The sequence below is a fragment of the Fundulus heteroclitus genome, chromosome 15, assembly GCF_011125445.2.
Source record: "Fundulus heteroclitus isolate FHET01 chromosome 15, MU-UCD_Fhet_4.1, whole genome shotgun sequence".
In the NCBI taxonomy this organism is placed as follows: Eukaryota; Metazoa; Chordata; class Actinopteri; order Cyprinodontiformes; family Fundulidae; genus Fundulus; species Fundulus heteroclitus.
In genome coordinates this window covers 8,608,552-8,636,453 of record NC_046375.1, presented here as the reverse complement: position 1 = coordinate 8,636,453, position 27,902 = coordinate 8,608,552, and the positions used below count along the sequence as shown (strand labels likewise).

The 27,902-nt window shown below is 40.0% G+C and overlaps 1 protein-coding gene across 8 annotated transcripts; it reads right to left on the bottom strand.

The window, feature by feature from the left end:
- Positions 1–1,024: 1,024 nt before the first annotated feature.
- Positions 1,025–27,144, bottom strand: pum2 (pumilio RNA-binding family member 2). 8 transcript variants are annotated; one of them, XM_021319744.2, is made up of 24 exons: positions 27,063–27,144; positions 21,837–22,200; positions 20,045–20,113; positions 19,346–19,451; positions 18,138–18,325; positions 17,883–18,055; positions 16,426–16,720; positions 16,233–16,326; positions 15,980–16,087; positions 15,676–15,821; positions 13,896–14,007; positions 13,554–13,694; positions 13,168–13,467; positions 12,738–12,965; positions 11,323–11,349; positions 10,711–10,978; positions 10,464–10,593; positions 9,995–10,129; positions 9,726–9,863; positions 9,382–9,507; positions 9,051–9,122; positions 8,033–8,154; positions 5,110–5,302; positions 1,025–3,683 (listed from the first exon to the last, which is right to left on the bottom strand). In XM_021319744.2, the coding sequence occupies exons 1-24, from the start codon at positions 27,122–27,124 to the stop codon at positions 3,552–3,554; spliced, it is 3,729 nt and encodes a 1,242-aa protein (XP_021175419.2). In that variant the 5' UTR covers positions 27,125–27,144; the 3' UTR covers positions 1,025–3,551. The 8 variants fall into 8 exon arrangements, with proteins under 8 accessions (XP_021175419.2, XP_021175421.2, XP_021175420.2 ...); XM_021319746.2 differs by having other exon boundaries at positions 10,001–10,129; XM_021319745.2 differs by having other exon boundaries at positions 13,168–13,464.
- Positions 27,145–27,902: the final 758 nt, after the last annotated feature.

Genomic DNA, 27,902 nt, shown 5'->3' with positions numbered 1-27,902 from the left:
TGATGGAGCACTGTGTCACAAGGAACATTTACAAAACTTTAATTAAAAGAAATATATAAGATGCAGTCAATTCTCAAAAAGATGGTGCATAAAAATTAGGGAACCAACAGCAAATAACACAGAGCACTAATAAGATGGAAAGGGGTCTCCATCAGTCAGGATATGGCCCTGAAAGTTGACATCCGGCAAGCCAAATTGTACAGATTGAATAAAACAGGTCAACACTAGAAATGTTGACTCCTCACATTAAATTAAGAAAGTGACTTTGTATAGTGCCTGGAGATAATGTGTTGTGAATTGGCGCTATATGAATAAAATTTAATTGAAAAGTCCAAGAGGTCAAGAACAACCTGACTTGTGTATTTCTACTTAAATTTAATCCAGAGGTGTCCAGCTATTTAGAAAATTGTTGTGGGCAACAAAAAGATTTCCTAATTAAAAATAAAAAGTTGTGTACATTTCTGCTTTTACCTGGTCAACAGTACATACCTTAATGAAATACTCTTAGAAGTGTCCAATAAAACATTTAGATCTAAAATAAGGGTTGCACTTTAGCTTCATTTATTGTAAAACGTTATAATATTCGGATCAATTATCCCGAAAACCAAAGAGAACAGTTCACCCTAAAAGATTTGCTGTATTGAGCCAAGTTCAATGAATGAATCACAGGATTTTTGTGGTCCATTAAGCTGTAACGGTAGAATACTTGCGTGCGGTAGCTAGCGATTTTTATTTTATTATTATTATTTATTGAAAATTCTCAAAAAAAAAAAAAAAAAAAAAAAAAAAAAGAAATATATATATATATATATATATATATATATATATATATATATATATATATATATATATATATATATATATATATATATATATATATATATAAACTGTCTACGACAACTGCCACAAATCTGTACCGATCTGCAATTATAGGAGCGGAAAAGACAAAAATCCTTAATACGGCCACAGATGGTCCCCCATACGGCGCTTTACCGGTTTAAAAACAGAGACCACAACTAGCGGATGAAATGTTAGAAGAACAATTTAATCATAGTCACAATTCTGCTTCCAAAAGAAAAAAAAAAAGAAGTTTGTTTTCTTCATCTAACATCTGGAAATGTACATAAGGCCACCTGAAAATGTACATGACTGACGGTGTGACAAAAACTCATATGTTCATATTTATATAATTGACAATATTTTACATTTCTTTTGCTTACAAGGTGGTGGCTGTTCCAAAAACACAGCACTCATCTGTACAAAAATAATTCTCGTCATATCTTGTGAAGTTTCCATGGTAGCACAGAGGACTAAATGCGACCTCAATTTTAGTAGAATGTTTCTTCTTATTATTAGTTTTCTCTCATTTTAAAACTGTCACACATTAGAGACTATCAACAGTTGATGTTACAGCTTCAGTACAAATAGAGGCTGGCCTTTCCATAACAGATTAAAAACAAACAAAAGATTCATGCCAGATTGCGAAGCCATATTGGGTTTTCTTTTTTTTGTTTCCTTTAAAATAATACTTGAAATAAAACTGTATACATTATATTCAAGGGGAAAGGAGTGATGAATATACACACACATCTAAATGAACAATTTTTGCTATTTTTCTCCCCCTCAAAAAAAGTGTAAAAGACATCCCATTTACAGCATCGAACGTTTACAAATGTACAACTGTACAGACGAAATAAAAGCATCACTACAAATTTAGAGCAAGGCCTGTCAAAAAAAAAAAAAAAAAAATGAACAAAAACAAAGAAAAACACCACAGCTAAACATATTTTTGATTTAACAAATCTTACACTTATTAACTGCACATATACTACATGTCATCTACAATTGATAAGAAGCAAAGAAGCCATCACTACGAGCATTACGGGTGAATTGTATACGTTTTCGACGGCCTTGGCCGGCCTCCGCAGCTGCACTTGCAAACCCAAGCAAAAACGGAAAATAAAAACTATTTATATATTTATATATTAAAAAAAAAAAAAAAAGGAAAAAGAAAGAAAAGAACCAATAGAAAAAGAGTTCTTCAAACATCCCTTTCCTTAAATCATCTCACTACTTCTAGTTCATTTCACCTCAGACAGAAAATTGGGATTAGCTCCCGCCCCCAGAAATATCTCTTGGACTCTGCTCTGACCTCCAGGCGGTGGGAGTTTCATCATCAACGCAAGCCCCGCCCCCCCATCCATCCATCCCACCCAATAGGCAACAATTTTACTCGTACATAAAGTTGCTATACATCACTGAACTACTTCTACGTAAGAGATGATTATTTAGTACATAAATATACCGTTTTCTAGGGCAGTGATCATCTCCAACTACAAGACGGATCTTAGACAAAACATGATTAAGGAAGAAAAAAAAAATTATAGAATAAAATAATTCAAGGGATTAAAACCCATCACGGCATGCGAACACGGTTCCTGCCCCCCCCTCCCCCCAAAATACGTAAAAGCCCCCCACCCGCCCCAATAATATGGTCAAGTTAAGATTAAACCCGCTGTACAACCAAACCTCATGCTCTGCTTCTTTTTTTGTTTTTTTTCTTCAATCAAATCGTAGCTTTTCTTCCGGCGTTAACCCCAGAACGAGAACCTGAACGAGGGAAAGAAGAAGAACGGCTCAAAAAACGGGGGCTCCATGAAAGCAGCAGCTGGGATTTGCCCCGCTTGGCGGCAGGGAGTACCGGAGCTGCTGGAGTAAACGTGTGGCCTCCCCCCCCCCCCGACAAGGTCTGGAGGCAAGAAAAAAGCCACAAGTGAAACATGAACCCAAGACTAAAGCACCAATCCCCAACGGCAAGCTGAAGAAAGAAATACAAATAAAAGGTCTTGAGGACCCTCTGGGCGACTGCTCGGCCCCCGTGATCCGAAATCTTTAGTGCCATTTGAAAACTAACTCATTTAGCTGCTTTGGCATGCGAAAAACACTTGTACTGTGCGTGGGATTCTCATACAAATATAAAATTCAATCACCTAGAGCTCATCAGGACAGCTGACATTTTAAATCTGGCTAGAAAAAAAACAAAAAAACAAAACAAACGGGACTTGTGTTTTAAAAGAATCACTTTGCCTTATAAAGTCACTTGCTGGTGTTAATTGTAAGAATTGTAAATTTCAGCGATCGCGTAATAATTTCTTCTTTTTTTTTTTTCTACAGAGAATTTACAAGGTAAAAAAAAAATTAAATGTACAATATGAAAAAACCCAGTCAAATACATCAATTACATCATTAACAGCGGGCTTGTGCTTTACCCAGGAAAACTAAACGTAGCCTGCGGACTGTGCGGCCCCTGGGCGCCCGTACTGGGGGCTTGGGCAGGGGTGGCAGAGTGGCAGGGGTCAGTTGTCACAGCAATCTTAGGCGAAATTGACTTGTCTTTTTGTTTTGTTTTTTTTGGTAAACAGGTCATCCCCACGGGAGAAAGGGGACGACCGATCGGATCGAAGACCTATGGCTAACGGAGCGATCGCTCACAGAGCAGAGGGGGTTGGGCTTCAAGCTCCTCCACTTCTTCGGGGGACCCAGTGTGTCGATTACATGAGTCCGTTCGTGGGGCCGCCGATGGGGCCGAGCTCAGAGCCGCTCTTCATGTAGTACTTTTCTAGTTTAGCCAGAATGTGCTTCCCGTATGTGTACTTGCGCAGAGTGGCGATGTGAGGCCTGATCTGAGGAGGAAGAAGGAGACGGGAGGGATCAGCGAACTAAAAACGTAGTTTCAGACGAAAACCTGAATTAAAACTGTCAACTCCTCAAAAACAGGATAAATGAAGAACATTTCCAAATAAAATCTGAACATTTTGGCTTTGTAAATCACAACTGAAACATTTTTTTTTTTATTATTTCACCCTCTGACAGATAAATAAATAAATAAATAAATAATAAATTTATATATATATATATATATATATATATATATATATATATATATATATATATATATATATATATATATATATATATATATATATATATATATATATATATAAAAATCACAGAAAAGTGAATAACAGAATCACATTACTACCGTTAAAGGAGGGAATAAACAGACCAGTTTTGCAGACTTGGAGGATGTAAACTGATGGGCTAAATTAGCTCCACCAGCTTATCAGACTGTAGTGCTTCATAATAAAAGGTCGCCAGGTTGAGATGCATTAATTAACCCGCCACACCCAGAGCAGATCACACAGATTCTGGGCTCGTACCCCATCCATTTCAGGACCCATCTTAAAATTGGACCGAGAGATATTAGGAAATTAAATACCTGCATTATAATTATAGAAAACTGGGAGGCCTAATATATGATTTCAACTGACCTACATTTTTCCTCCCTGTTCTTGTTTTCAATCACTTCTTTACAAGTACAACCCATTTACCATTTAATGATTATTAAATATTATTCAAAAGCTCCTTTATACTTCCTAGTCTTTAGCACCCAGTTTTTTTATTATCTTTTTTGTTCTGACTTTATAATCCAGTTGGTTCTGAATCTTTGATTTTTATTTTCTGTATCTTTTATATGACATTTGCTGTACAGCTCTTTGTTGTTTCTAAAGTGCTTTACAAATAAGTCAGTGTTTGTATTCCCCGGGGAAGTCCGCCGTTCAAAGTTTTTGTACCACTGCTTAGAGCTTTTTTGTGCAATTTTGGATTTTCCCCCCATTTGAACTCAGCGAGAGCAGAGTAGTGCTTGAATATAGCAAGTTGCTTTTTCCTTCTTCCCTGCCTCTGGCGAATGGAGAAATATGCAAAGATCCTTCAGGTTTCTGTTGAACAATTTATTTATCACTGCTTCTCTTGTTAACTTGATCAAATGTAATCTAGAAATCAGCGAGAATGAGTGTTAAAAACAGCAGAGGCGCAGAACTGCTGCGTTTGTTTTTCTTTTACACTTTCAAGGATTAAAGTGAGAAAGACGACCAAGATCTCTTAAGTCTAAGGGTTTGGAATTAGGCTTAAAAGGGTGGAGGCTCTGAATGGGTCATAAACAGCGACCCAAGTACAAAACGTTGGACGACTCCATAACGCCCGTTGTCGTGATAACTTCCAAAATAAATAAAATAAAATCAAGTATCTACATTTTGTTGCGCTAACCTTGTGCATGATGATTTTCCGCTGAGCAGGTTCTGCCATGTCAATCATTCTCTGGACGACATAGTTGGCGTACTGGTCCTTCATCATGGTGTACAAGGCGCTGTGGGGTCCGTCCTTCTGGCAGCACACTTCGTCTATCAGAAGAGCCCTCTCTGCGCGCGAGGAGTGGATCACACACTTCTCCACGACGTTACTGGGGAGAGGACGAGGCAACGTTACACTCAATGTCACGCGTGAAGCGAAGCCTGTGCCACGGTTCTGAGGCTTTGGTGAAAACGGGTACCTCTCAGGTGTTAAAGGAAGAGTTCCTTCACTAATCTGTGTGGTACGTTCACCTTTCCAGCGCACAGAGAGTGAGGGTATGTCAAATTAAAAAGTTATACAGAGCAATGTTTCTCCTTTCTGTCTTATTGCATATTATCAGTTAGCTAAACCTGATAATATGAATAAAGAACCCAGTCATGGTACAAAACGAGCTACAAAAGCAAGACAATGAACTACAGACTCTTGAATTCACCAATGCCAGGTGTCTGCCCTAACCAGCATGTTATTTGGTCCGTTTCCATTACTATATGTCGTTTCCATTACTATATGTCGTTTCCATTACTATAGGTCACACACAGACATGTTACACATAGTGACAAGAAAAACACATTTTTCAGATGCAGTCGGTGACGATGCAGTCAAGATGAATATCACTGTAACAAGTCATAGTTTGTCTGTTAGTGAGAGTTCAGGTTTAGTTATATTGAGCTAATTAATGATTTTGGCTGAACGCAGCTTAAAGCTAAACCCAGGAGTTTTGAGAAAACCGTGGACATGGCTTGAAAAATTGAACAAGCACACCCTGCAGGTCCCTGCCCCTTGCTCTCTGCTGCGTTGCCTCCACAAAGTGAGCAGCATGCAGACAAGAGTGACTGACACCGCTACCAACCAATCAGAGTCAGACACTCCTGGCTTTGATTGGTCATTTCTGACCGGGAGCGGAGCATTTCTGAAAATGGCAATAGGACCACTGGGAGGTGCTAGAGCAGCTTTATTCTTTTTCTTTCCAGATTATCTGTCTCATATTTAACCGTCAGGACATAGAGATATTTTAAACAAATATGTAAAAAATACATTTATATAAAAGTGACCTACTGTAGCTTTAAGACTTTCCTACCACCTATAGGACCTCCAAGAAAGTTAGAACATGGCCGCGCTGTGTCAAATCTGGAAAACCTTGTTTTAGTTAAATTAAATCGCGATGATGCTGTTTACTCGCCACGATTTCTCCCCTGCTGCCTTCCTGACCGTCCTAACACTACATCTGCACTACACACATTTCCCCATAACCAATGGAGTTTCCATACAAAGAATTAAGATCTAGCAGAGAGGTTGCCTTTTTCAGGTAGTTGGAGAAATGTCTTTTGTAGCTGCAATTCAAAGAGCGCTACATGAAATTACTTGGAGTGCTCACAGCCAAGCATTAAACTAGCATATGCCTCGTGTGTCCAGTTCTTTTGGGAATTCTGACCACTAAACCACACCTATATGCACACGCAGCAGGGCTCTGATAATCTGCCACTGGTCCTACCAGGCTCCAGCTGTGAGAGAAATATGTTGCCACCACCACAATTAACCTCCATGATCTAACCGCAGTAGAGTTTGCATGTTAACAAGTACTTAAAATCACTCTTAAAGGGGTAATGTGTCAGTGATAACGGGGTGGCTCGCACCCATGAGGCCTTACTCCTGGGTTCGACTCTGTCACGTGTCTTCCCCCCCTCTCTAAACCCCTTTCCTGTCAGCCTACTTTCACAGGGTTCCCACACCTTGGTGAACATCAAATTCAAGGACCTTTCAAGAGCTTTCCAGGACCAATTTCCTCAAATTCAAGGACCACACGTGGCTGCATTTACCTACTGTGACCGCTGAATAGGTCATCACATTTTAATACAATGGAAATTCAATAAAAGACTAAACGGCGTAGAAGTTGTTGGGTCAGAAGCAATGCAAGAAAGTGGACGTAATTCATAGCCTACATTGATATTGATCATATTCATAGCCTACATTTATATCCACAGTACATGGCTATGCCATACTACATTACATATAAGATGTACATTAGCCTACCGTTTCATGGAATTTTATGGAAAAAAGTGCAGCATTGAGATGTTCAGAATTATATCAATTTGTTTCACTTACTTTCATCTGTGATTAAGGTAGTTTTTGACTTTGACTCTGAAAAGTCGCTAAGTATAGCGACAAAGTCGCTGAGTTGGCAACACTGCGAGAATGTATCCTATTGTACGCATGTAGACCTAAACCATAGCCTACCAACTAACGAAGAAGAGCAAACGTACTTTTGCAAATTAAAAGTCTGCGGAATCAACATAATTTTAAAAGATCGTGTGATAGTAAAATAATGACACATGAGACGTCATCCGTGTGAACTTTCAACCCCACAAAAAAATTCAAGGGCTTTCAAGGACAAGGTATTTTTTTTGCTGTTTTCAAGAACTTTCAGGGGCCTTGAATTTATTTTTTTCAGATTCACAAACTTTCAAGGATTTCAAGGACCCGTGGGAACCCTGCTTTCAATAATAAAGGCCACTAGTGCCACAGAATTTCAAAATCACTTAAATATTCCAGAGTTAGCAAGATGGGATGAATGAAATGTCAAATCTGTAGGTAGAAAACTCCATAAAACCAGTTAACTATCCAAGTAAATCTCAAATATAACAATCAAGACTCTAATATCCTTTGTTAAAACTGTATAACCCAGATGCATTTCAAGCATTAATATTCTATTTTATAAAAAAAGTCAAATATTGCTGTAGATTTAACCAAAGATAGTTTACTTGGCTATGGAAGAGGAAGAAAGAGCCGGCGGTTACAGAGCCATCGCATACGTCTGCCAAAACGCCGCTCTTCCACTTACCTCGCAAATTTATGCTGGCTCAGGACCAAAACCTTTCCGCGAACCTCCGCCACTATCTTGCTCTTGTCCTCTGGCCTGCCGTGCTCCAAAACATGCTGAATGACGTAGTTACCGTACTGATCCTGCAGGAGGCGCCGGAGATAGTAAGCACAAGTGGAGCAGTTTAAACAGCATTATTCAAAACAAATCAGCGAGACAGTTATTGTTTTGGTTTTTGGATTGATTGATATTCATGCAAAAAATAAAAATAAAATAAAATAAAAAAATCACCACTGGTCTCAATTGGTGAGAAATAATCATGCATTTCTACAACAACAGGCTGACGGATGAGTGACACCCCCATTTGTAGTATGTCAAATACCCTAACGTCATCACTGCGGAAGGTCAGACAAAATAGATGCTGCTGGTTTGGAGTGTTGCTGACCAGACAATGCAACCAAAAGCATCTTTGCCCCTTCAGAAATAGGTGATAGACAGTTATGGGTGTGATTTTAGTGACAAGATGGAGGGAAAAAAAACTAATTCACCATCACCAAAAAAAAAAAAAAAAAAAAAAAGAAACCAAGACTAATTATCAGTTTCATTAAAGCAGTAATTTGTTGGAGAGCCACTGTAGTCTCCACCTTGATTTTCAAGTGTTTGCCTCCACATTCATTTCCAGATCAATCTGTTTAAACACGCATTTTTGCTACATTTTGGAAATTTAGAGGCTTTGGAGAAGATTCAAATTTTCAGGAAGCTCCAGAGATACAATGTCCGCAAATCCGAACGAAGAAAAACAGATTGATCAGAATGCGCTGTAGGCAAAACGTGGGAGAAAGTCATGTGAGCAAGAGGGGAGAAAGCAAAGTAAAAAAAATAAAAATAATAAATAAAAATGCTGTTCAGTGGGTTAAAAGAGGTTTGTGAAAGTTGAAAATTTGATAACTACGTGTTAACATCTTTGTAGAATCTATAAAAAAGGAGGAAACGGGAGAGGAGAACGGGGACATCCGCAAGAGAGGCAAATTGCTCTGACCTTGAACAGTGCATCGCGGGACACTGTATAATATGTTTTGGGTGTCATCTCCAATGAAACGCCTTGATATTTCTAGATGGAATAAGTCAGGGGGGGCAGGGTGGATGTTTAAATAATCACAATCAGATGTCATGACAGCTAACAGTTTAAATACATTAATATTTAGACTTTTTTTTTTTTTTTTTACACGTATCAAAGCACAATGACAGTGAAATGCTCAAACATGAAGGAGACATGCAAGGACCACAACAAGCATCTGATGTCGCCCCTCGCAAACACACGCCACATCTTCCCGGAGTGACTCTGAAACTAGGGGAGGGAGCGCGCTCACCTGGCCCAGCTGCTCAGAGTGCTGATGCAGCTCCTCCAAGATCGGCAGCGTTTGCTCCTGAGTGCAGTGCTCCAAAATCCTCTGGATTACCCGGCAGCCATACGGATGTGTGGACAGCACAAAAACCTGACAGTCAAGGAAAAAAAAAAAAAAAAAGAAAAAAAGAAAGAAGGGAAGATCATTAAAAGAATAAAAAAAAAAGAACATGATTGATAATTGAAATGGCTGAAATTGGAGAAATAAAGCTAGTTGGACACACATTTAAAGTACAAATTCATGTAAGAGTTAACCTTCTGAGCAGATAAACTTGAATTATTCTAATAAAGTAACGATGATAGTCCTACCTGTCCCTGGAAGGCATCGATAATGAACTGCAGAGCCTGAGGCTGGACACATTCGATGCATTTCTGTACCACATGGTTCCCATTCTGGTCCTTCACACATTTTAACACGTGGCCGTCCAACTCTCGCACAATGTCGCTCTGGGGGAAAACGAGGCAAACAGACGAGAGAAGAGCAGGTTCAAATGCAATAAAATAAAAAAAGCTGACTGATAAGGAAATAAGAAATAAAAAGGAAAAAAAAGTGTTAGAAGAGTAAAAAGCTCACTTACAATTACCTGCTGCTCTGAGGAAATGGACTCCAAAGCCTTCTGAATGACCCTGCAGCCATACATCTGCAGCGCCAGGGGGAGGACATGCCCACGAATACGCGTCGCCAAAGCCAGCTTCTGGTCTGCACTTCCAAACTGTATGGAGTGGAAAAACAAGTACAACAAATGTGCATCTCACACACACAAAAAAAAAAATAAAAATAAAAAGAAACTTTATTCCGGCTAATATTGCGTAGTGATGAAAAAGAAACCCCTCTAAGACCCAGGTGTCAAACTCCAGCCCTCGAGGAGCGGCTTGCTGCACATAATCTGTTCCTTAGCTGGACTCTGCAGAACCTGGCTGCATGAGGAGGAGCTTCAGTCGCTTCTTTCATGGGTGTTTGGACTCGGGACATGTCCAGGAGCTGCAGGACGTCGGCCCACGAGGACTGGAGCTCGACAACCCTGCTTTAAGATACGGTTTACGAACCTCGAAGAACTTTTGGATGACGTAATTCCCAAACACGTCGGTCATCAGTTGATACGCCGCTTGAAGGATTTCTCCAAACACCATCTGCCTCTCAGCAGGAGTGGCCCTCTCCAGCTTCTGCTGGATAAATCTAGAAACAACAATAATCACATATTAGGCTACCGTCGTTCTAACAATAAGGTAAATTGATTTTTTTGTTGTTGTTAAAAGTAAAACGTAAGCCCATTTTCAGGTTTTGGTCGCTCACCTGGATCCGTGCTGGTCTTGGGAGAACTCCACCATGTGTCCCGGTAGGTCACGCAGCTGAAGGTTCGGGAAACGGTTGTTTCTAAAATCTTCGAGAAGGCGGCTGCGTCCGGAAGGCATGACGTCGGAGCGGCTGTAACGGGGTCGAGAGGGCGGGAACAGCTGGCTGCTGGAGTTGAACAGGCTGGACGTGCCGCCGGCACTGCGATATTTGGCCTCCGCTCCTGGAGCAGCAGAAATGTAACGCCCGCTGCCATTCGTCAGGCCACCTAGGAAGAAAACACAAGTCTTGAAGGCACTGGTAAAGAAAGCACATTGTTTAATTCACTCCCCAGATAATACTGCCCCACTACAACTTTTTGAACCACAGATCAAGTTTTGTTGGTTAGTGTGCCAAATTGTAACTCTAGAAACTATGAGACAAACGGTTGACTTCTAATCCCTTTGCCTCATTGTGGTCTGTTCCTACTTAGACGGCACCGAATCTTATGCTACAAATCTGTTTGACTGAGGGTGTTGGTTCTCCACCCATTAAAGTCGGCCCAGTGTGAACAGAATCTAGACTAGAGATGCATTTAGAAATCAGCTGGTGACCAGAAAGGCCAGTTTTTACCTTGACTGGTGACCGGCCAGCTGGAAACTAAAAAAAAATGAATTAATTTTCTCCAGTCAACAAAGACAAAGCACCAGGTGACACTAGGGCTGGGCGATATGGACCAAAAATAACCTCGATATTTTTAGGCTGAATGCCAATATACGACACTTATCTCGATGTGTGTTTTCTTTTTTTTTTTTTTTTTTATAAAGTAAATATAAAAAGGCATCTCTGAATCAAAGATTTATCCCAAATGTCTCTCAGGCACATTTTTTAACAAACAGCTGTAGATATATACAGGGTTCCTACAGCATAAGGCAAGTTAAATTCAAGACTTTTTAAGACGTTTTAATGCCACTTGAAATAAAAAGTTAAGACCAAATTCATGATAAACCTGGTAGCGACAACCTCACCCAAATGTTTATTTTAACATAAACCATTACTTTCTGGCCCAGTAGACATGTTTAAATTTTTGAAAAACATTTCATATAGGAAGAAAGCTAAAAAAGACAAATTACAGATATATTTTTAACAACTACTGAACTGAATTCTCAAACTTTGTTTTGTTCCCTACTAAAATAAACTATTTTGGTATCTGGTAAACAATTTTAAGACCTAAGAAAGACTGATTTAAGACATTTTAATGCCAATTAAGGCCTTAGTTTTAAGTTACAGAATTCAATGCCTTTTAAGACTTTTTAAGGATCCGCGGGAACCCTGTATATAGGAAAATGGCTGAAAAAAAAACAACTGGAACATGTAAATGTATAATTCTAACGCAACATGGACCATCTCAACATAAACGATAGTCTCATGTCGCTTTTTTTTCTTTAAAATCTCTCGATATTTTTAAAATCTCGATATATTGCCCAGCCCTGAGTGGGACCACATCACATGAACCACAACATTCTGATGTGAAAGTTATCGACACAAAGCCAACCATCTTCAGTAAAGGTGTTTAAAATGAAAGTCAATGGCAGAAGCTTTCTTCAATGCTGCCTCTGTTATATATATATATATATATATATATATATATATATATATATATATATATATATATATATATATATATATATATATATATATATAAAAAATCAGCAGGAAGGTTAAATCCATTCTTGTCTTTTATTAAAGCGCTAAAAGAGCAGAAAGAATCAGCTAAAACTTGCCATCTCCACTTAAAACCGCAGCCATTCGCAAAATGGTCTGCTGCTGAATGTAAACTTTAAGTAACAGGAAATTTAAAAACATCAATAGTGAGACATCCCAACAAAAGCACACCAAACTTTGATTCAAAATGTTTGTTGCGTAAGTTGAACTCGCAGCTACAAACGCAGCAAGTAGACCCTGAGGCGATTTCTCTGTGCGCCACACCCCTCATTAAAGACAAACCCTACACACAAAAAACATTGGCGGAGCGGCACGGAGCTTACCGAGGTGAAGGCTGGAGGACGACCCATGGGAAGAAGGCAAAGAAGGCGGAGGAGTGAGTGGGGAGTGACCTGGTGTAAGGCCAATAGGACTGGGTGAAGAGGAGTAACCCAGGCTGTTGTAAAAAGGTTGACCAATAGGGGTTAAACTGCTGCCCCCGCGCTTGTATAAGTCAGAACTCGCCAACAGCGAGTCCCTGCGAGACACGCTGCTACTGGTCGAACTGGACACTGGAAGAAAAACACAGGGCTAGAATCAGAAAGGAGACCTCGATCTAAAACAGAAACAGAAGGTAGTACGTATACAAAACTACCAGGAAGAAGTAGTTTTCCAACCAGCGCCACAGGCAAATACTATCTAAATCACTAAGACGGTGACCATGAACAGCGAGAGGCTCCCCCTCTTTGGGCAGCTTGTTGTTGATCCACTCACCTGAGGAGCCAAAACCTCCGAGGGCAGAGCCCAGCCCCACGCCAAGAGAGCCGCCCGTGCTGCTGAAGCCCAGGGAGGAACTTGGCGGCGGCTGTGCAGCAGAGTTGTGGGAGAAAAGAGAGCTGCTCTGGGAGGTGTTGGGCACCGATCCAGAACCGTAGAAAGAGCTGGAGGGCAGGCCGCTGCTGGGTGGGGGGGCTTGCTGCTGCTGTGGCTGAGGCTGAGGCATGGAGCGGTACAGTCCGTTGGCTGGGGGTCCAGACATGTTGTTACCAGAGCCAGATGCAGATACAGCTGCTGCTAATAAGTATTTAGTTTTAGTTGGATTTATTACATTCGGCTGGACCAGACTCTGAATACACACCAACATGCGGGCGATTGCTTACCGGCTTGTGCTGCAGCTGGGTTAATGAGGAGGGGGGTTTGTACAAGACGGACCGGACCACCCAGACCAGTCCGAGCGCCAGGGCCCATCACCAAGGCTCCAGTTTGGTCATAGTAGGCAGCGGGAGCCAGCACCTGATAACCTGAGCAGGAAATGAAACCAAAGACTTACTGCTTACTGAAAATGTAAGTAGGAATGAAGACAGCTTCTAATCATAACCACACTACTCGCTTATAATAATAATAATAATAATAATAATAATAATAATAATAATAATAATAATAAACATGCAGAAAGTTTGGCCAGATTAAGGTTGAGAGCTGGTATAAAGTGCTCTACTAACCGGACATTCCTGCGTAAGCCAGTGCAGGGTTTGCTGCAGCCATAGACTCCTGCTGACTTTGCTGTCCTTGCCCTGGTGTAAGAGGCCGCTGGTTGGCTCCTGTGCGCATCACCTGGAGGAAAGAAACAACAAATGTATTTTAGTGTTTTTTTTTTAAGCTAAACAGTTAAAGTTAGTGTGCTTGATCATGAATTTCAGGTTTAAAAAAATTAAACACAGCTCCGGTGGTTTCCAGAGGACATAAACAGATGTTGACCGGTATCTGAGTGGAACATAAACAAAAGGATGAAGGATTATGCAGGAAAAACTTTCATTTGTAACTGAGACACACCTATTTTTTTTTTTTCTTTAAACACAAAGAAGAAAAACTGAGACAGATATAAGCCGGCTATCAGAAACTCAATGCCGGCAAACAGATCTTTCATTACAGCTCGTAAATCAGGTTTTTCAAAAAAGTATTCGAACTCCTTCCGTTTTTCATGTTTCAACCACCAACTTGGTGTATTTATTGGGATTTTATGCAGCATTATTAAGAGGAAGAAAAAAGAAAAACATTTTGATCGTTTCTTACAACTAAACGTTTTTTTGTTTGAACCCCATGAATAAATATCTTCTTTGGAAATCTTCTCTGGCTCAGCACGATTGGAACAGCAATATAAAATCCACACTGTCGACTTGATTCAGGGCAAGACTTTGACTAGACCATTGTCACATGAATATGCTTTAAAATACACAGCTCTGGAAGTCGTTTCGGGCCGATAGGGTCCTGCTAGGCGTCCAACCTCTGCCCCAGCCAGTCTCAATGGCTGAACAGGCTTTTCTTGCAGGTTAGGGTGATCTACAGTGTTAGCATTTCCACCACACGCAGCACTTTTGCATGTAGCCATAAAAGTGTGATTTTAGTATTATTAACTTGCTTTATCCCCCTGCATGGCTTATGGAAAATGCGACATTTTATAGTTTTCAACAAGAGTTTTCTTCTTGCCGCCGTTCCATAACGTAGGTCTGATTTGTGGAGTGCACACCCAAGTTTCGTCCTGTCAACAGAGTCTCCCACCTGAGCAGTGGATCCCTGCAGATCCTCCGGAGTAACCAAAAAAACTCCTGCCTCATTTATTTGCCTTGCCTGTCCCTCATTTTCAGTGGGGCCATACTTTTCCATTTTTAGATGATTTAACTGTAACTCATGAGATGTTCAACTTTCAAGGCCTTGCTTTAAAAACTACCCCCGGTTAAATGTTTGACACAACTCTATCCATAAGTTCCCAGTTGTGTTCCCTTGGTCTTCATGATCCCATTAGACTTATCGTCTCTAACAAACCTCTGAGGCCTTGACGGAATAGCTACATGTCTAATCAGTTTAAATTACATACAACCGACTCTACAGTCAACTCACAAGTCCTTTGGATGGGTTGTCACAAAGAGCCCCAACAGAACATGTGAGAATCGCACGCAGGGGTATGAATACGAAACACTGTATGTCGCACAAGCAAATCAGCGTCACGCGTCTTCAGAATGTCTTATATTTAAGAGCTGAAATCTTGCTTCTGCGTCAATATTCCTCCGCCAAGACATTGACGGCAGTGCAGTTTGGATCAAAAAGCGCTGATCAGGAGAGCCAAGAAGTCAATGTAGTAAAAAATCGAATTGTCTACACGTAACATATCACAAAAAAAAGGTCTTTAAAACAAAACAAAAGCAAAGGAGTTGACAAGAACATTAAAGTTTAATCGCAACGTCTGGGAAGCCTTGAGGGCAGAAAACCTCACTTCTCTCTTACCTGCGGCTGTCCCGGCCCTGGTCCCTGGTTGGATGCTTGCTGATTAGCTGAGTGATTGGCAGTGGATGCAGCCTGTTGCTGGAAAAGATTGGCGGGATACACCCCCCAAGGAACGCCGTAGTACTGCGGTGGAACAACTGTGGGGCCTGAGGATCAAAGAACATAGACGTCTTATAGAGCAAATGAAGTGAAAACTTCTTAACCAACCTGAAGACTTGCATTAGAGTGCCATGCAAAGAAAATCTCTGCCGGACTTTAAAGTGAGCTGAAACCAATCCGGGACGAACGGGTTCTGAACAATCACCTGCGAGCGTGGCTGCTGCCGCCAGGCCGGCGGCGGTGTACGGGTCGGTTCCAGGCGGGCCGGCATTAATGATGTAAGGATTTGGCACGAACGCTGGAGCAAGTCCAGCTGGGAGATGAGGAAGAGGGATACTGCTCATGTTTCCACACATAAAACCTCATTTAATAGTCTACGCAACCGAGACAAATTAAGAGTGCAAAGTAGCTGAAGTGTACGTAATTGTGTGGAAATTGAGCCGAGCAGCCCGTCCTACCGAGATGCTGTTGTTGAGCTGCAGCCAGGGCATATTGTTGCTGCTGAGCTGCTGTGAGCTGCTGAACTGTCAGGGGATTAGATCTCTGGAACAACTGGAAACACACACACACACAAAAACAATTTGAAGAGGGTTATCTGCTGAGCACACAGGCAGATACACTTTATAAAATGCGCCTCGCTCTCCGACAGACCTGCTGCTGAGAATTGTAGTCGAACAATCCTACTGGAGTTCCTGACGAGTCCACCTGGATCTGGTTCCCGGCATAATCGAACTGTAAAGACTCTACACCGCCCCCCTGCTCCATGCCACCCATGTTCTGGGCTTCCTGGTTCTGGAAGTCCTCGGCAGGGACCTTGTTCTGGGCCGGGTTTTGCTGCTGGAGGACGTGAGGATGGTGCTGCGCCATCATTTCCAAACCTGCCTGAGTGGGACCCATCCTCTCCACGGCCTCAGTGGGGGACGCTTGGCGGCTTCCAGGGGTCGGACTGCAAAAGCACAGAATAAAATACCCATGTTAGCGGACAAGTGACTATTTTGAATAGAAAACAATATAGAAATGTTTTGTAATTTTACCCAAAGGAAGAAAAAAAACGTTTTTTTTTTTAAACTGGATCTCCTCTCCCCACCCCCACAAAAGACTACAAACACTTTGACCCTTTTCCTTTAAGAACGTTGTCTGGTCGGTTATCTGGGTGTGACATGTTTGTTTTAGAAGACACAGGAGAAAAAAAAAAAAAAAGGGTGGAGAGAGACAGCCAACACAATAGAGAAACAGATTACTCATGAATAGGCCTTAAAATATCCAGATGGGGCTAAGTTGTAGAGTAACTTATCTAGATTCTGATCTCTATGCTCTGTGGCTAGGGAGTGACAACAAAGACATCGTTATGGAGTTGTTCTTTCCCTGTTTTTAATTGCAACAAACAGTGTTAAAGACACTTATTAGAGCAGGACTAGAACATAATGGTTATTTTGATAGAAATTGATATATTATGAGAACATACAGAATCAATGGTCAACTTATAACATTGGCTTGTAGCTTGGATGTATTCTGGCAATGACATTGTTCTGATTTAATTAGTTTTTTTTTTTGATAAGAGCACCAAATATAAAGTTTCAAATGAGATTTTGAGCAGGACACAGTTTGAAGATCCCTAAATTCATTTTAGCCATGCACTGAGAAACTGGGCTAGTGAGTAGAATCTGTCCATTTTCATGCTGAGAGACCCTGAGCAGTGACCGGGGCATAAAAGAACCTCAGACTTCGGTGTGGACGCAGTTACTGAGTGAAGAAGACTGACAGTGAGCCATTTTCAGTATCGTAAAGGAGCACAGATGTAAAAAGCTGTTTAAATTAATCTTAGTAAAACTTTCAAAATAAAAGTAGAATCCTGTTTTTGGAGACTGTCTCCAATACAAATAATCCATCACTCATAGAAGGGGGCTAGAATAAAAATCTTTTAATAATTTGACATCTTTTTTAAATTATCACGCCAAGAGAAGACGAAACCAGCTAAAATTATGTGGCGGCTGAAATCAGCCCCATAAATTGCTGCATTCCTAATTTAGTTGCTTGATTTATTTTCTTAAAAGGAAAAACTAAATCTACAAACACCTTCAGGACACCATTAGAGCCAGAAGACCTACTTGAAGTCTTTGCAGTCTCTATCCATGCCGTTCAGCAGACCTCTTCCATTGGTTTTAGCTGGATCGTTGTCCTCTCCCACCTTCATCTCGGGGCTTTTGTCTTCCTCAAAAGGTGACACTTTCTCTTGTACGTCACTCTTCTCTCTTCCGTCCTGGTCGGCATCTCCTCCGCCCTGTGCTCAGAAACAGTCGCGTCAAAACCGCTCCGTTTCACGGTCAAACCCGAAAAGAATAAACAAGCTGGCGATGCCTTACATAGCCCCCGTTCCTGTAGCGACCTTCCATCTTGTCCCCGGGGGAAGAGCTCAGGACATACTCCACCATGCTCACACCCAGGCCTCCGCCCTCTGAGCGAGGGGAAAGCACAGAATTTGTGTCGCCGTTCCCGTGGAAGCCCTGGCCAGGCCGCCGCTGTACCATTATTGGCTGGGACACTGAATGATCTGGATGAAAGGTCCAAAATCAGAAGGTTGGTGGGGGAAAAAACATTATCTGACATTCTGGAACTACTAAAAAAACAACAACCTTTTGATCCACATCTAAGTAACTGGAAAGGACAAACTTATTTTGAACTGCCTGCTGCATAATAATATTAATCATAATAATAATAATAATAATAATAATAATAATAATAATAATAATAATAATAATAATAATAATAATAATAATAATAATAATAAATGACCAACTATAAAATCATTTGTTCTGGACCTGCTTCAGCTCTTCTGAATTGTCATCTTGGGATGAAAAGTCTTATATTTTGTCCCTCCCCCACCTGTTGCTGGACATTGCCAGTCAGCTGGCTGAAAAGCTCAAACACATTTCTCTTGCTAACAGTGACATATTAGGCTGTCTGGAAATGTTACTGGTTGTGAAAAACACAGACATCTGTTTATACATGAAAAAAAAAAAAAGTTACAACTACTGCTAATAGTACCGGCGTTAACAAATACATTATTTAGCTGCAGTCGGAATAATGTTTGGTTTTCTGCTCTAAATATAATCAATGAGACCATGATTTAAACTAAGCTTATATCATGAGACTCTAAGGGACCCATGTAGCTTTCAGTCCTTACATAACGTTGAATCAACTCATATTGCCAGTCTTTGGTAGTAAAAACCTCTGTGATCATCCTAGTGTTTATTCAGACTAAGCCAAAATCATGAGATTCCTCTCACCACACTTATGTATCCTTGACAAAGCAGGGTTCATATTCTTAGAAACAATTCACTTTTGTTTTAGCATTTTGTTTTTTTTTTCACCATGTTCTCCTTCATAGGAGGTTGGGCCTTGTCTGGTTACTGACATCAAGTTGCACAAAGTTATGGTTTTAACAAAGTTTTCCATCACACCACGGCTATAGTAGAAGCATTTCCTCAGAAACAACCCAATTCTGAATATCCTGCTTGATAAATTGTCTAATAATATTCTTATCATCTTTAAAGCTACAAAAGCCACTTACGAGACGTTGCCCATGCATTCTCCCTCCATTCTTCACCAAGAAGCATGCCTTTCCTTCCATCCTTGGCAAGTTCGTCAGAATCCCAGATCTTTTTTGTTGGCAAAAGCTTAAAGAAAAAGACAGAAACGATACATTATTTCCCCACTGCTAAGAGTTAATAACTAACTGATGCGACCAACAAAGGTTTAAAAAAAGATTTCCTCATTTGGAACATCCTTAAATAGAACTATAGGCTAACCTCTTTATAATTTGTGTAGCAACATGCGGGACAATGCCTGCGTCAGTCGCCCTGTAAAGTTGGGCTGAATATTCAGACTTGTTTTAACCTCATAGAACGTGTCAATTTACATTTCATGTTAATATGAGGCCAAAACTCCTCCTCTTAACATAGACCAAAGCATTAAGCTCCTACTTTGTTTTCCCAGGTAGAGTTGATTAAATTATGGATTTATTCATGATGGTTGCAGAGGATTATAAATCAGTCTTTCTCTTTGGGAATAAAACAGCAATTAAATGGCTCTCAGTGGAAGGAGGAGAGAATAAAAATGGGTTTGATTTAGGCTTTAAAATGCATTACTTCTTCATAACGCTTTTCAGAGATATATAAATCAAATTATTTTATTATTATACATTTATAGTGTTAAATGTATCATTTCACAGGATTATCTGAAATAATAATAATAATCATTCATTCATTACCTCTCCCATTCCTCTTGACTCCAGAGCAAGAGCTTGAAAGTCATAATTCATTTCATCTACGGTCCGAACCTAAGGTTTGAAAAGAGAACAAATCCAGTTTTATGAGTAAAACATCATCATACAATAAAAATCAATCAAAATAGAAACATTTAAATAAAAAGTTTTTTAAAGACACAGCCCTGATGCAGGATCACTTTAACACACTCCGAAGTAATTTAATGTTTTAATCTTCAAGATAAAGAAGATCTGAATCTTACATAATCTTTACAAGCCCATTAAAAAGTACTTTAAAGGGTAGATTTAAGGATAAGACAATCTGGACAAAAAAAAAAGTCAGAATTTTCCAGACAACTAAGAGAGATTTATTACTAACTCTAACCAACCTCTTAAATGTAAGAACCAATAAATGAGGATTACCATTCTATCAGTTCCTTTTCATATTTTAGGTCTTACTACTGGACGACAATGTCAAAATGTTCACATTATGTGCACCGGTTATGGGTGGGCATTTATCATATCGTTTATTACCATGAAAATCTTCTTATGGTAAGAATTTTGCCGCATATTTACAACAATAACTTCCAACTAATGTCTGACACACACACACACCAAAAAAATGCAAGTATCTCCAGGATCACCATCATTGCTATTTTGTCCACTGATGGTACCTTCAGAGCGTCAATAAATGTCAATAAACTCATAAATGTAATTAATTGCCTGGACTGTGTGAAATGTAGTCAGAAACAGTCAGACTTTTGTTTATAACTTAACTGATGTTTATGACATTTGAATTCATATGTTTTTTAAGAGCAATATTGATGTTTATGGGGCTAGGATTGCTGTGGCACAGAGCTACATCCCTGTGGTTACCCAAAAAAAGACTTCAAACCAAGCTGTGAATAGTCCTATCCCTTTTATCGTTATCACAATAGTACCTACAATTTATCATGATCAACTTCTAATTAAACTTTGCCCACCCCTGGTACCAGTGTGCCCTGGAAATATGTCCTGATATACAATGAAACTATAAAAAGGAACCATGTAAAAGGCATCAACTCATGTGAGTGGGAGAAAATGCCACAATGACGTCCAAGCTGCAAATAACGTCCTGTATTTCCGTCACTTGAACTGTGGGCTAATAGGGGTGTTTTTTTAAGACTAATTCTCTTCCATAAAAAGATCATGGTTCCTATGATCAGAATATTTTTTATTTTTTTTTTATGCAATGTATTTTAAGTAATGCTGTTAGTGTTTTATGAAACTGAGAGCAAACAAAACATGAAGCATAAGCAAAAAGCAGGAGGATGCTCTGGAGGAACTGCATCTCATCTGACTAAAATTATTTAAAGAATAAATGTATCATTTGGTCAGCTAAAGAGGATGAAATGGCAGCACGTGTGAGTTGATTCCAACACAATGTGAAGAACAGTTAGCATTCACTAACTCAGTGTTTTTCTCTTTAACTTTAACCTTATGCTATACATTTAGTTTGATATTCCAGCACAACCAGTGGAAAAATTTAACCTGGAGGCTAACATAAGGCAGTTCAAACTCCCACACAGCAATCTAAGGAGATCGATTTTATTTACTTTTCACCTGTTTTGAATTTCTTTTCTTAAACTCAAACAAGTTACTTTTTTTTTTATATTTAAAAAAAAATTAAACGCAGGGGTTTCAATTTTTTTTTTTTAAAGCTACATTTTTACATAGCTGTTAAACACTGCCCAAGTCTTTGTCCACAAAGCCTGTAACAAAGTGTAGCTCGCTGCATTAGTAGTTTTTTTTTTTTTACCTGATCGACATGATTAGCATCTCCAGTTGGCCAGCGGTGCTTGTTAGGAGTGCAACCCACAAGTTGCTCTCCAGGCTGTCTCTGAAAGAAGTATCCAACTGTGGCGTCGTCCTGGGATCTTCCGCTCAGCGGTGGCTGCGGCGTACCTGGGGTGAGGTTGGAATTTCTGTCCATACCCTGTAAATGTGGTCCGCCAGGAGCCTGTCCACCACCCCCGACCGCGGTCAGCGGCCCGCCGCCGTGGACCCGAACACCCCCGGATTCAGGAGCACCATTTGCATGCAGCATCCCACCTCTCGTCTCCTGCCAACCCACGTCATTCATGCCTAGGATGCTGCATGGAATGCTCATTCCACGGGAAAGCCTAAGCAAAAGGTGACATGTAAAAAGTCAGACTGTTGCACCCCAACAGTCCCATAACGCCAAAATTCTTAGACATGTTCTTAAATTTGTATCTTCTATGGGAAAATACATGGGCTGCTTGTACCGGCTTTGCTATAAACCATGGTTTTAAGAAGTGAAAGTTGCATGCATCCACCCATTTGTCTCAGGTGAAAGTTTCAAAAACTATTAAAGTATTTTTTTTAGATAAGTGACTAGCTTTTTCCAGCTGCATGGAGCACGGAGCTTCCCCTCCTTCAATTGTGCTTCCCTGGCTCAAAGATGGCCACTGTGCCTCTGCACAACTTCAACTGTTCCAGCCGAGCAACACACAGTCAGCGGGTAGAAGCTAAAGTCGTTCTACATTTTACTCTTGGTAAAGTAAAGCTGTTTTATTACTCCAGTTGTCAAGCTCCAAGCAGCCTGCCAGTTAAGCAGCTGACTGCAACACGGCCAACAGGGTTAGATAGCCCGACAAACCAGCTGGTATCAGCTTTTTGCTCCAAAACAATGTTTATTCTTTACTTAATTTCTTGCATGGAAATAAATCAAATGTTATACTTGTAACAATCTACGTGTTACATTATTTCTGTAGCAGTAAAGACATTTTGCTTTTCTGTCAAACAAAAACTTTGTAATATATAGACATATATAGGCTATATAAACAGTGACATTTGTGAGAATCTTATGTCTAACTGGGAGTTTTGCCAATTTATGTTAACTTCAGTTAAGTTGTAAAGGCAAAGGGAACCACAATGTTGTGGGTAAACTGATCTTACTAGACACAGAGGAAAGGATAACCGTTGATTAAAAAGAAAAAGGGCACACAGCCAAAATTAGGTAAAAGTTGCAATAGTGTTAACTGACTGGTAGCAACTTAAAATTACTTTAAACAGGAAATATTAAGAGATATAAAATTAGGAATGGGGGGGACGGTATCAGCTTTAAATCTGCAGTCTGTTGCATCTTTGGTGACTGTACATAACATCTATATATCTGATGTGACTTAGTCTGTTCCATTAATCTCCATTGCAGGAGCAACACTTTGGCTAAATTGAAGCTTCTCCCATTGATCAAAGATCAATAAATAGGAGACTTGTCACTTCAAAGCTCCTCCTTAATCTTTTAGAACACTCAGCGTTTGAAGAGGGCCCCATCGAATGATATACTCAAAAGCAAGCCAGATACAGTGCGCAATTTCATTATATTCCCTGGGTTCTGACTAATTCCTGAACCAAGCCATGAGTGTCCACAGCTTTTATGTCATTTATATTGCTACTTACATAACAGAAATTTGGTTTTATTTTGGCAGCCTGGTATAGCTATTTGCACACATTGGAAAGGAACGATGTAAGAAGAAAGTTAAGGATGTAAAAAAATAATTATATGAGCGAAAGCACAATGTAGTTACCCAACTAACACCTAGCTCTCACTAAGCTAACACTGCGCTACTACTATATTGCGGTAGTTGCTAAATATTCTTACAGTAGCAGACATAGGATGTGAAAATTTTTTGCTTAAATTCAGCCTAAACGCATTTTTTAAAAGCTACTTACACTCAACATTAAGCAATAATTGGTGCGATACACAAAACGAGAACCCTGTAGTGAGCTAGGTAGCAAGCCCGCTGCTAGCATCCAAGCTAACTTGGCCGCTTTTGACGGGCATTTAACTGTAGATATTCGCCGAAAATGTCCAGTTTCAAGCTGGCAAGACCGCTTTCACATATAATAATTTAATTCGGGACCGTTTTTCTGAAATACGGCATCCTTGACGTTAAATAGTGTTGCTTACGGGAGTTAGCATTGGCAACACCAACGGCTAACGAGCCAATGCTAACTGTCGCGGGCCTGCTTGTGTTTATTATTGGTTTGTAGCGGTAGATTAATGTGATAAATCGCCAATTCAGCGTTGTTAAATTGTCGCCGTTCAGGCTCTCATAACCGACCGAGACGGACGTTGTTCGAGGGAGGATTTATTTGCGTTTAGCGTCTTTCAACACGCCATTTAAGAAAAGAAAAACCACCGACAGCTATCACGAGAGCCCATTGCCAACTTGCTGTTGTCTGAGCTTAAACATCAGCCAAACACTCAACAACATGGCCCCCCTTCAAGTCCCAAACAGAGGGGCCTTAACCGCTAAACAAAAGAGAAATACCCACACCGAGGCTCGGGACCGCCGTAGATTAGCTTAATTTGCGGCGTTTCTGCTTGAATTACACTTAAACGGGGTGCAAAAATACTCACGCCTTGTCGTGTCGATGGAGCCTCTGTGCTTGCAGCACGCCGTCAGCCCTATTCTATATTGTTTTGTTGCCTTGGAGAGAGCGGTGATTTTTAGCAAAGGCTTGTTCAGAGCTAAGAGTTTGCCTACGCTGGTGCCCCCTCTCTGTAAACAGCGTGAACTACGTAGACCTACGTCCGACATCAAAGAGTGTGCTTATCCCAAACGTGTCACAGGGCACTTATTTTTTGATTTTTATCGAGTGCTAAAGGGCCACAATCAAAAAAAAAAAAAAAAAAAAAAAAAAAAAAAAGGAAGAAGAAAAACATAAATAATAATCTAAAAAGGTTATGGGTCTATTTTTTTGAAAAAACAAAATCCAGTGATTTTATTTTTATTGGAATATTCAAATAAATAAAAAAAAGTGGCCAGTTCGTTAGTACAATTTGTGTGACGTTTTAAAATCATACAAAGCTATTTTCATAATTTATTCAAGTTTATTTCATATTTCATTAGATCCAGTTTGTTTATTATCCAGCCTGTCTGGATTCCTAATTGAATGCCTCCTAAATCATTGCTTAAACTTTTTTTTTTTTTTTTTTTAAAAAGAAAAAAGAAACTGCGAATCAGAAGATGATACCCTTGAGAAAGAGTAACATAATTTTTAATTATATATGATTTTAACATACAATGACTGCAAATTACTTTCACTTTTATAAATTCAATTATGTATTTAACTTCTGAAAATATAAATGTTTGTTTATTTATTACCTTGGCAAAATGTAGTATACTTGAAGTTAATTGTTATTAAGTATAAGCTTATGTAGGTCTTAGTATTAATGTACTTGGTTGTAGACTTCGCTTTATACTTTTCATTATAAGTCAACTTCACAATTGTTAAATATATGAAATATATCTTATTAAAAATAAACCTCAAGTACACTGCCTCATTGTGTGAAATAAGTATACTCGTAGAAGGCCACACTTGAATAAACTAGTTTTTGCTAAGGGCTGTCTGTATTTCCATCTCACTTTAAACAATCAAACATACATATATCCATTTAGCAATTTACGCAGAGATTGTCACATTTGGCCCCTTGATAGAAATGTATCATGCTGTAGCTATGATTTAAAATGTGAATAATGACCTCTCATAAATATGCAACATTTCTAATCGAAATATTGATTTGAGGACAAAAAAAGCTTAGAATTGTTTTGCTCTCCATTAATATTGCTTTTTTAGCTTTGGGTGGTGAAACTAAACTGCCTAGTTTCACCACCTGTCGCTGGTGAAACTAGACAGACCTGGAATATGGAGATGGAGATACTAAACTGTCTCTCTGTATATATATATATATATATATATATATATATATATATATATATATATATATATATATATATATATATATATATATATATATATATATATATAGAGAGAGAGAGAGAGAGAGCTATAGTTAGTTAGATAGATAGATAGATAGATAGATAGATAGATAGATAGATAGATAGATAGATAGATAGATAGATAGATAGATAGATAGATAGATAGATAGATAGATAGATAGATAGATAACTATGTGTATATCTATATATAGATATAGAAAAGTGGAATTTGGATTTATAAAAGTGGATATATAAAAGTGGTCTATCTATCTATGAGATATATATATAACGGATAGATAGATAGATAGATAGATAGATAGATAGATAGATAGATAGATAGATAGATAGATAGATAGATAACTATGTGTATATCTATATATAGATATAGAAAAGTGGAATTTGGATTTATAAAAGTGGATATATAAAAGTGGTCTATCTATCTATGAGATATATATATATATATATATATATATATATATATATATATATATATATATATATATATATATATAAAGGATAGATAGATAGATAGATAGATAGATAGATAGATAGATAGATAGATAGATAGATAGATAGATAGATAGATAGATAGATAGATAGATCTATATCTATCTCTCTCTCTCTGTATATATAAACTTAATCACTGACTAAGCAATTTAAGAGCCTAGGTCAGTCATTTGGGTGGGTCCTTGTGGCTTTTGGCCCTCCTCTCCTCTATAGAAGCCGATGTGATCCAATCACCTTTCCTTCCATACGCAATGATCTCACTTCCTTATTTCCGATTGGGTTGTTATATTTAGGAAACCAGCCCTGCTTTATAAAGAAATGGCCGCGGCTTTCCCGGAGCGTTGCGTGGTGAGGAAAGAAGGAACCTCCCGGCAGAACGAGTCAGACTTGATTCAGATCGCCTGACTACGTTTAAAAAAAAAGCGGAGCGGAAACGAGAGAAAAGCCCAGTCCGGCCGTGCGTTTTGTGGATGCTGCGTTTAAGGAAAGCCCAGGAAGCGACCCAGATGGCCGTCCTGCGCAAGAAGCTGGTGGTGGTCGGGGACGGCGCCTGCGGGAAAACGTGTCTGCTGATCGTTTTCAGCAAAGACGAGTTCCCCGAGGTCTACGTCCCGACCGTGTTCGAGACCTACGTGGCCGACATAGAGGTGGACGGCCAGCCGGTCCAGCTGGCTCTGTGGGACACAGCCGGACAGGAGGACTACGACCGGCTGCGCCCGCTCTCCTACCCGGACACCGACGTCATCCTCATGTGCTTCTCCGTGGACAGCCCGGACTCGCTGGGGAACATCTCCGAGAAGTGGGTGCCCGAGGTCAAGCACTTCTGCCCGAACGTGCCGATCATACTGGTGGCCAACAAGAAGGATCTGCGCCACGACGAGAGCACGAGGAAAGAGCTCTCCCTGACGAAGCTGGAGCCCGTGAAGGCGGAGGACGGCCGCGCTATGGCCATGCGCATCGGCGCGTACGACTACTTGGAGTGCTCGGCCAGGACGAACGAGGGCATCTGGGAGGTGTTCGAGACCGCCACACGGGCCACCTTCCAGAAACGATCCACGTCGGGGGATTGCTTCAAATGCTGCGTGATGCTGTGATTCACTGAACCCCCGGGATCACAGGGTCTGGAGGGCCTTTTGGAGCAGACAGGACGTTTCCTCGCCGTGGGGGTGAGGAGGAGGAGGAGGGGGGGGCGTGGGGGGGGGTCTGTGTTTGGACATGCCCTGAGCTAACCCACAGCACACTTGCATATATATATGGGTGTGTTTGTGTGTAATGTACTGGAGAAAAACCAGGAACGGACAAGTTCTTCCATTGTGCTTGGAGGATTTGATCATCTGCTCATGTGAATGTGGCCTTACCTGTGGCTGGCTTGAAAGCCCAGACCTTAACTGATATATTTTATTTTTTTCAAAGTATTTTTGACTAGGTCACCGTTTCACCTAAACTGTATACTTTGCAATGAGAACCAAAGCCTACAATTTGCACTCTCTTAATTTATGTCTAAGTTGTGTTGTGTGTCACCGTTGTGTAAACCTGTTTCACGTTTGGGGAAATTGCACATCATTGTA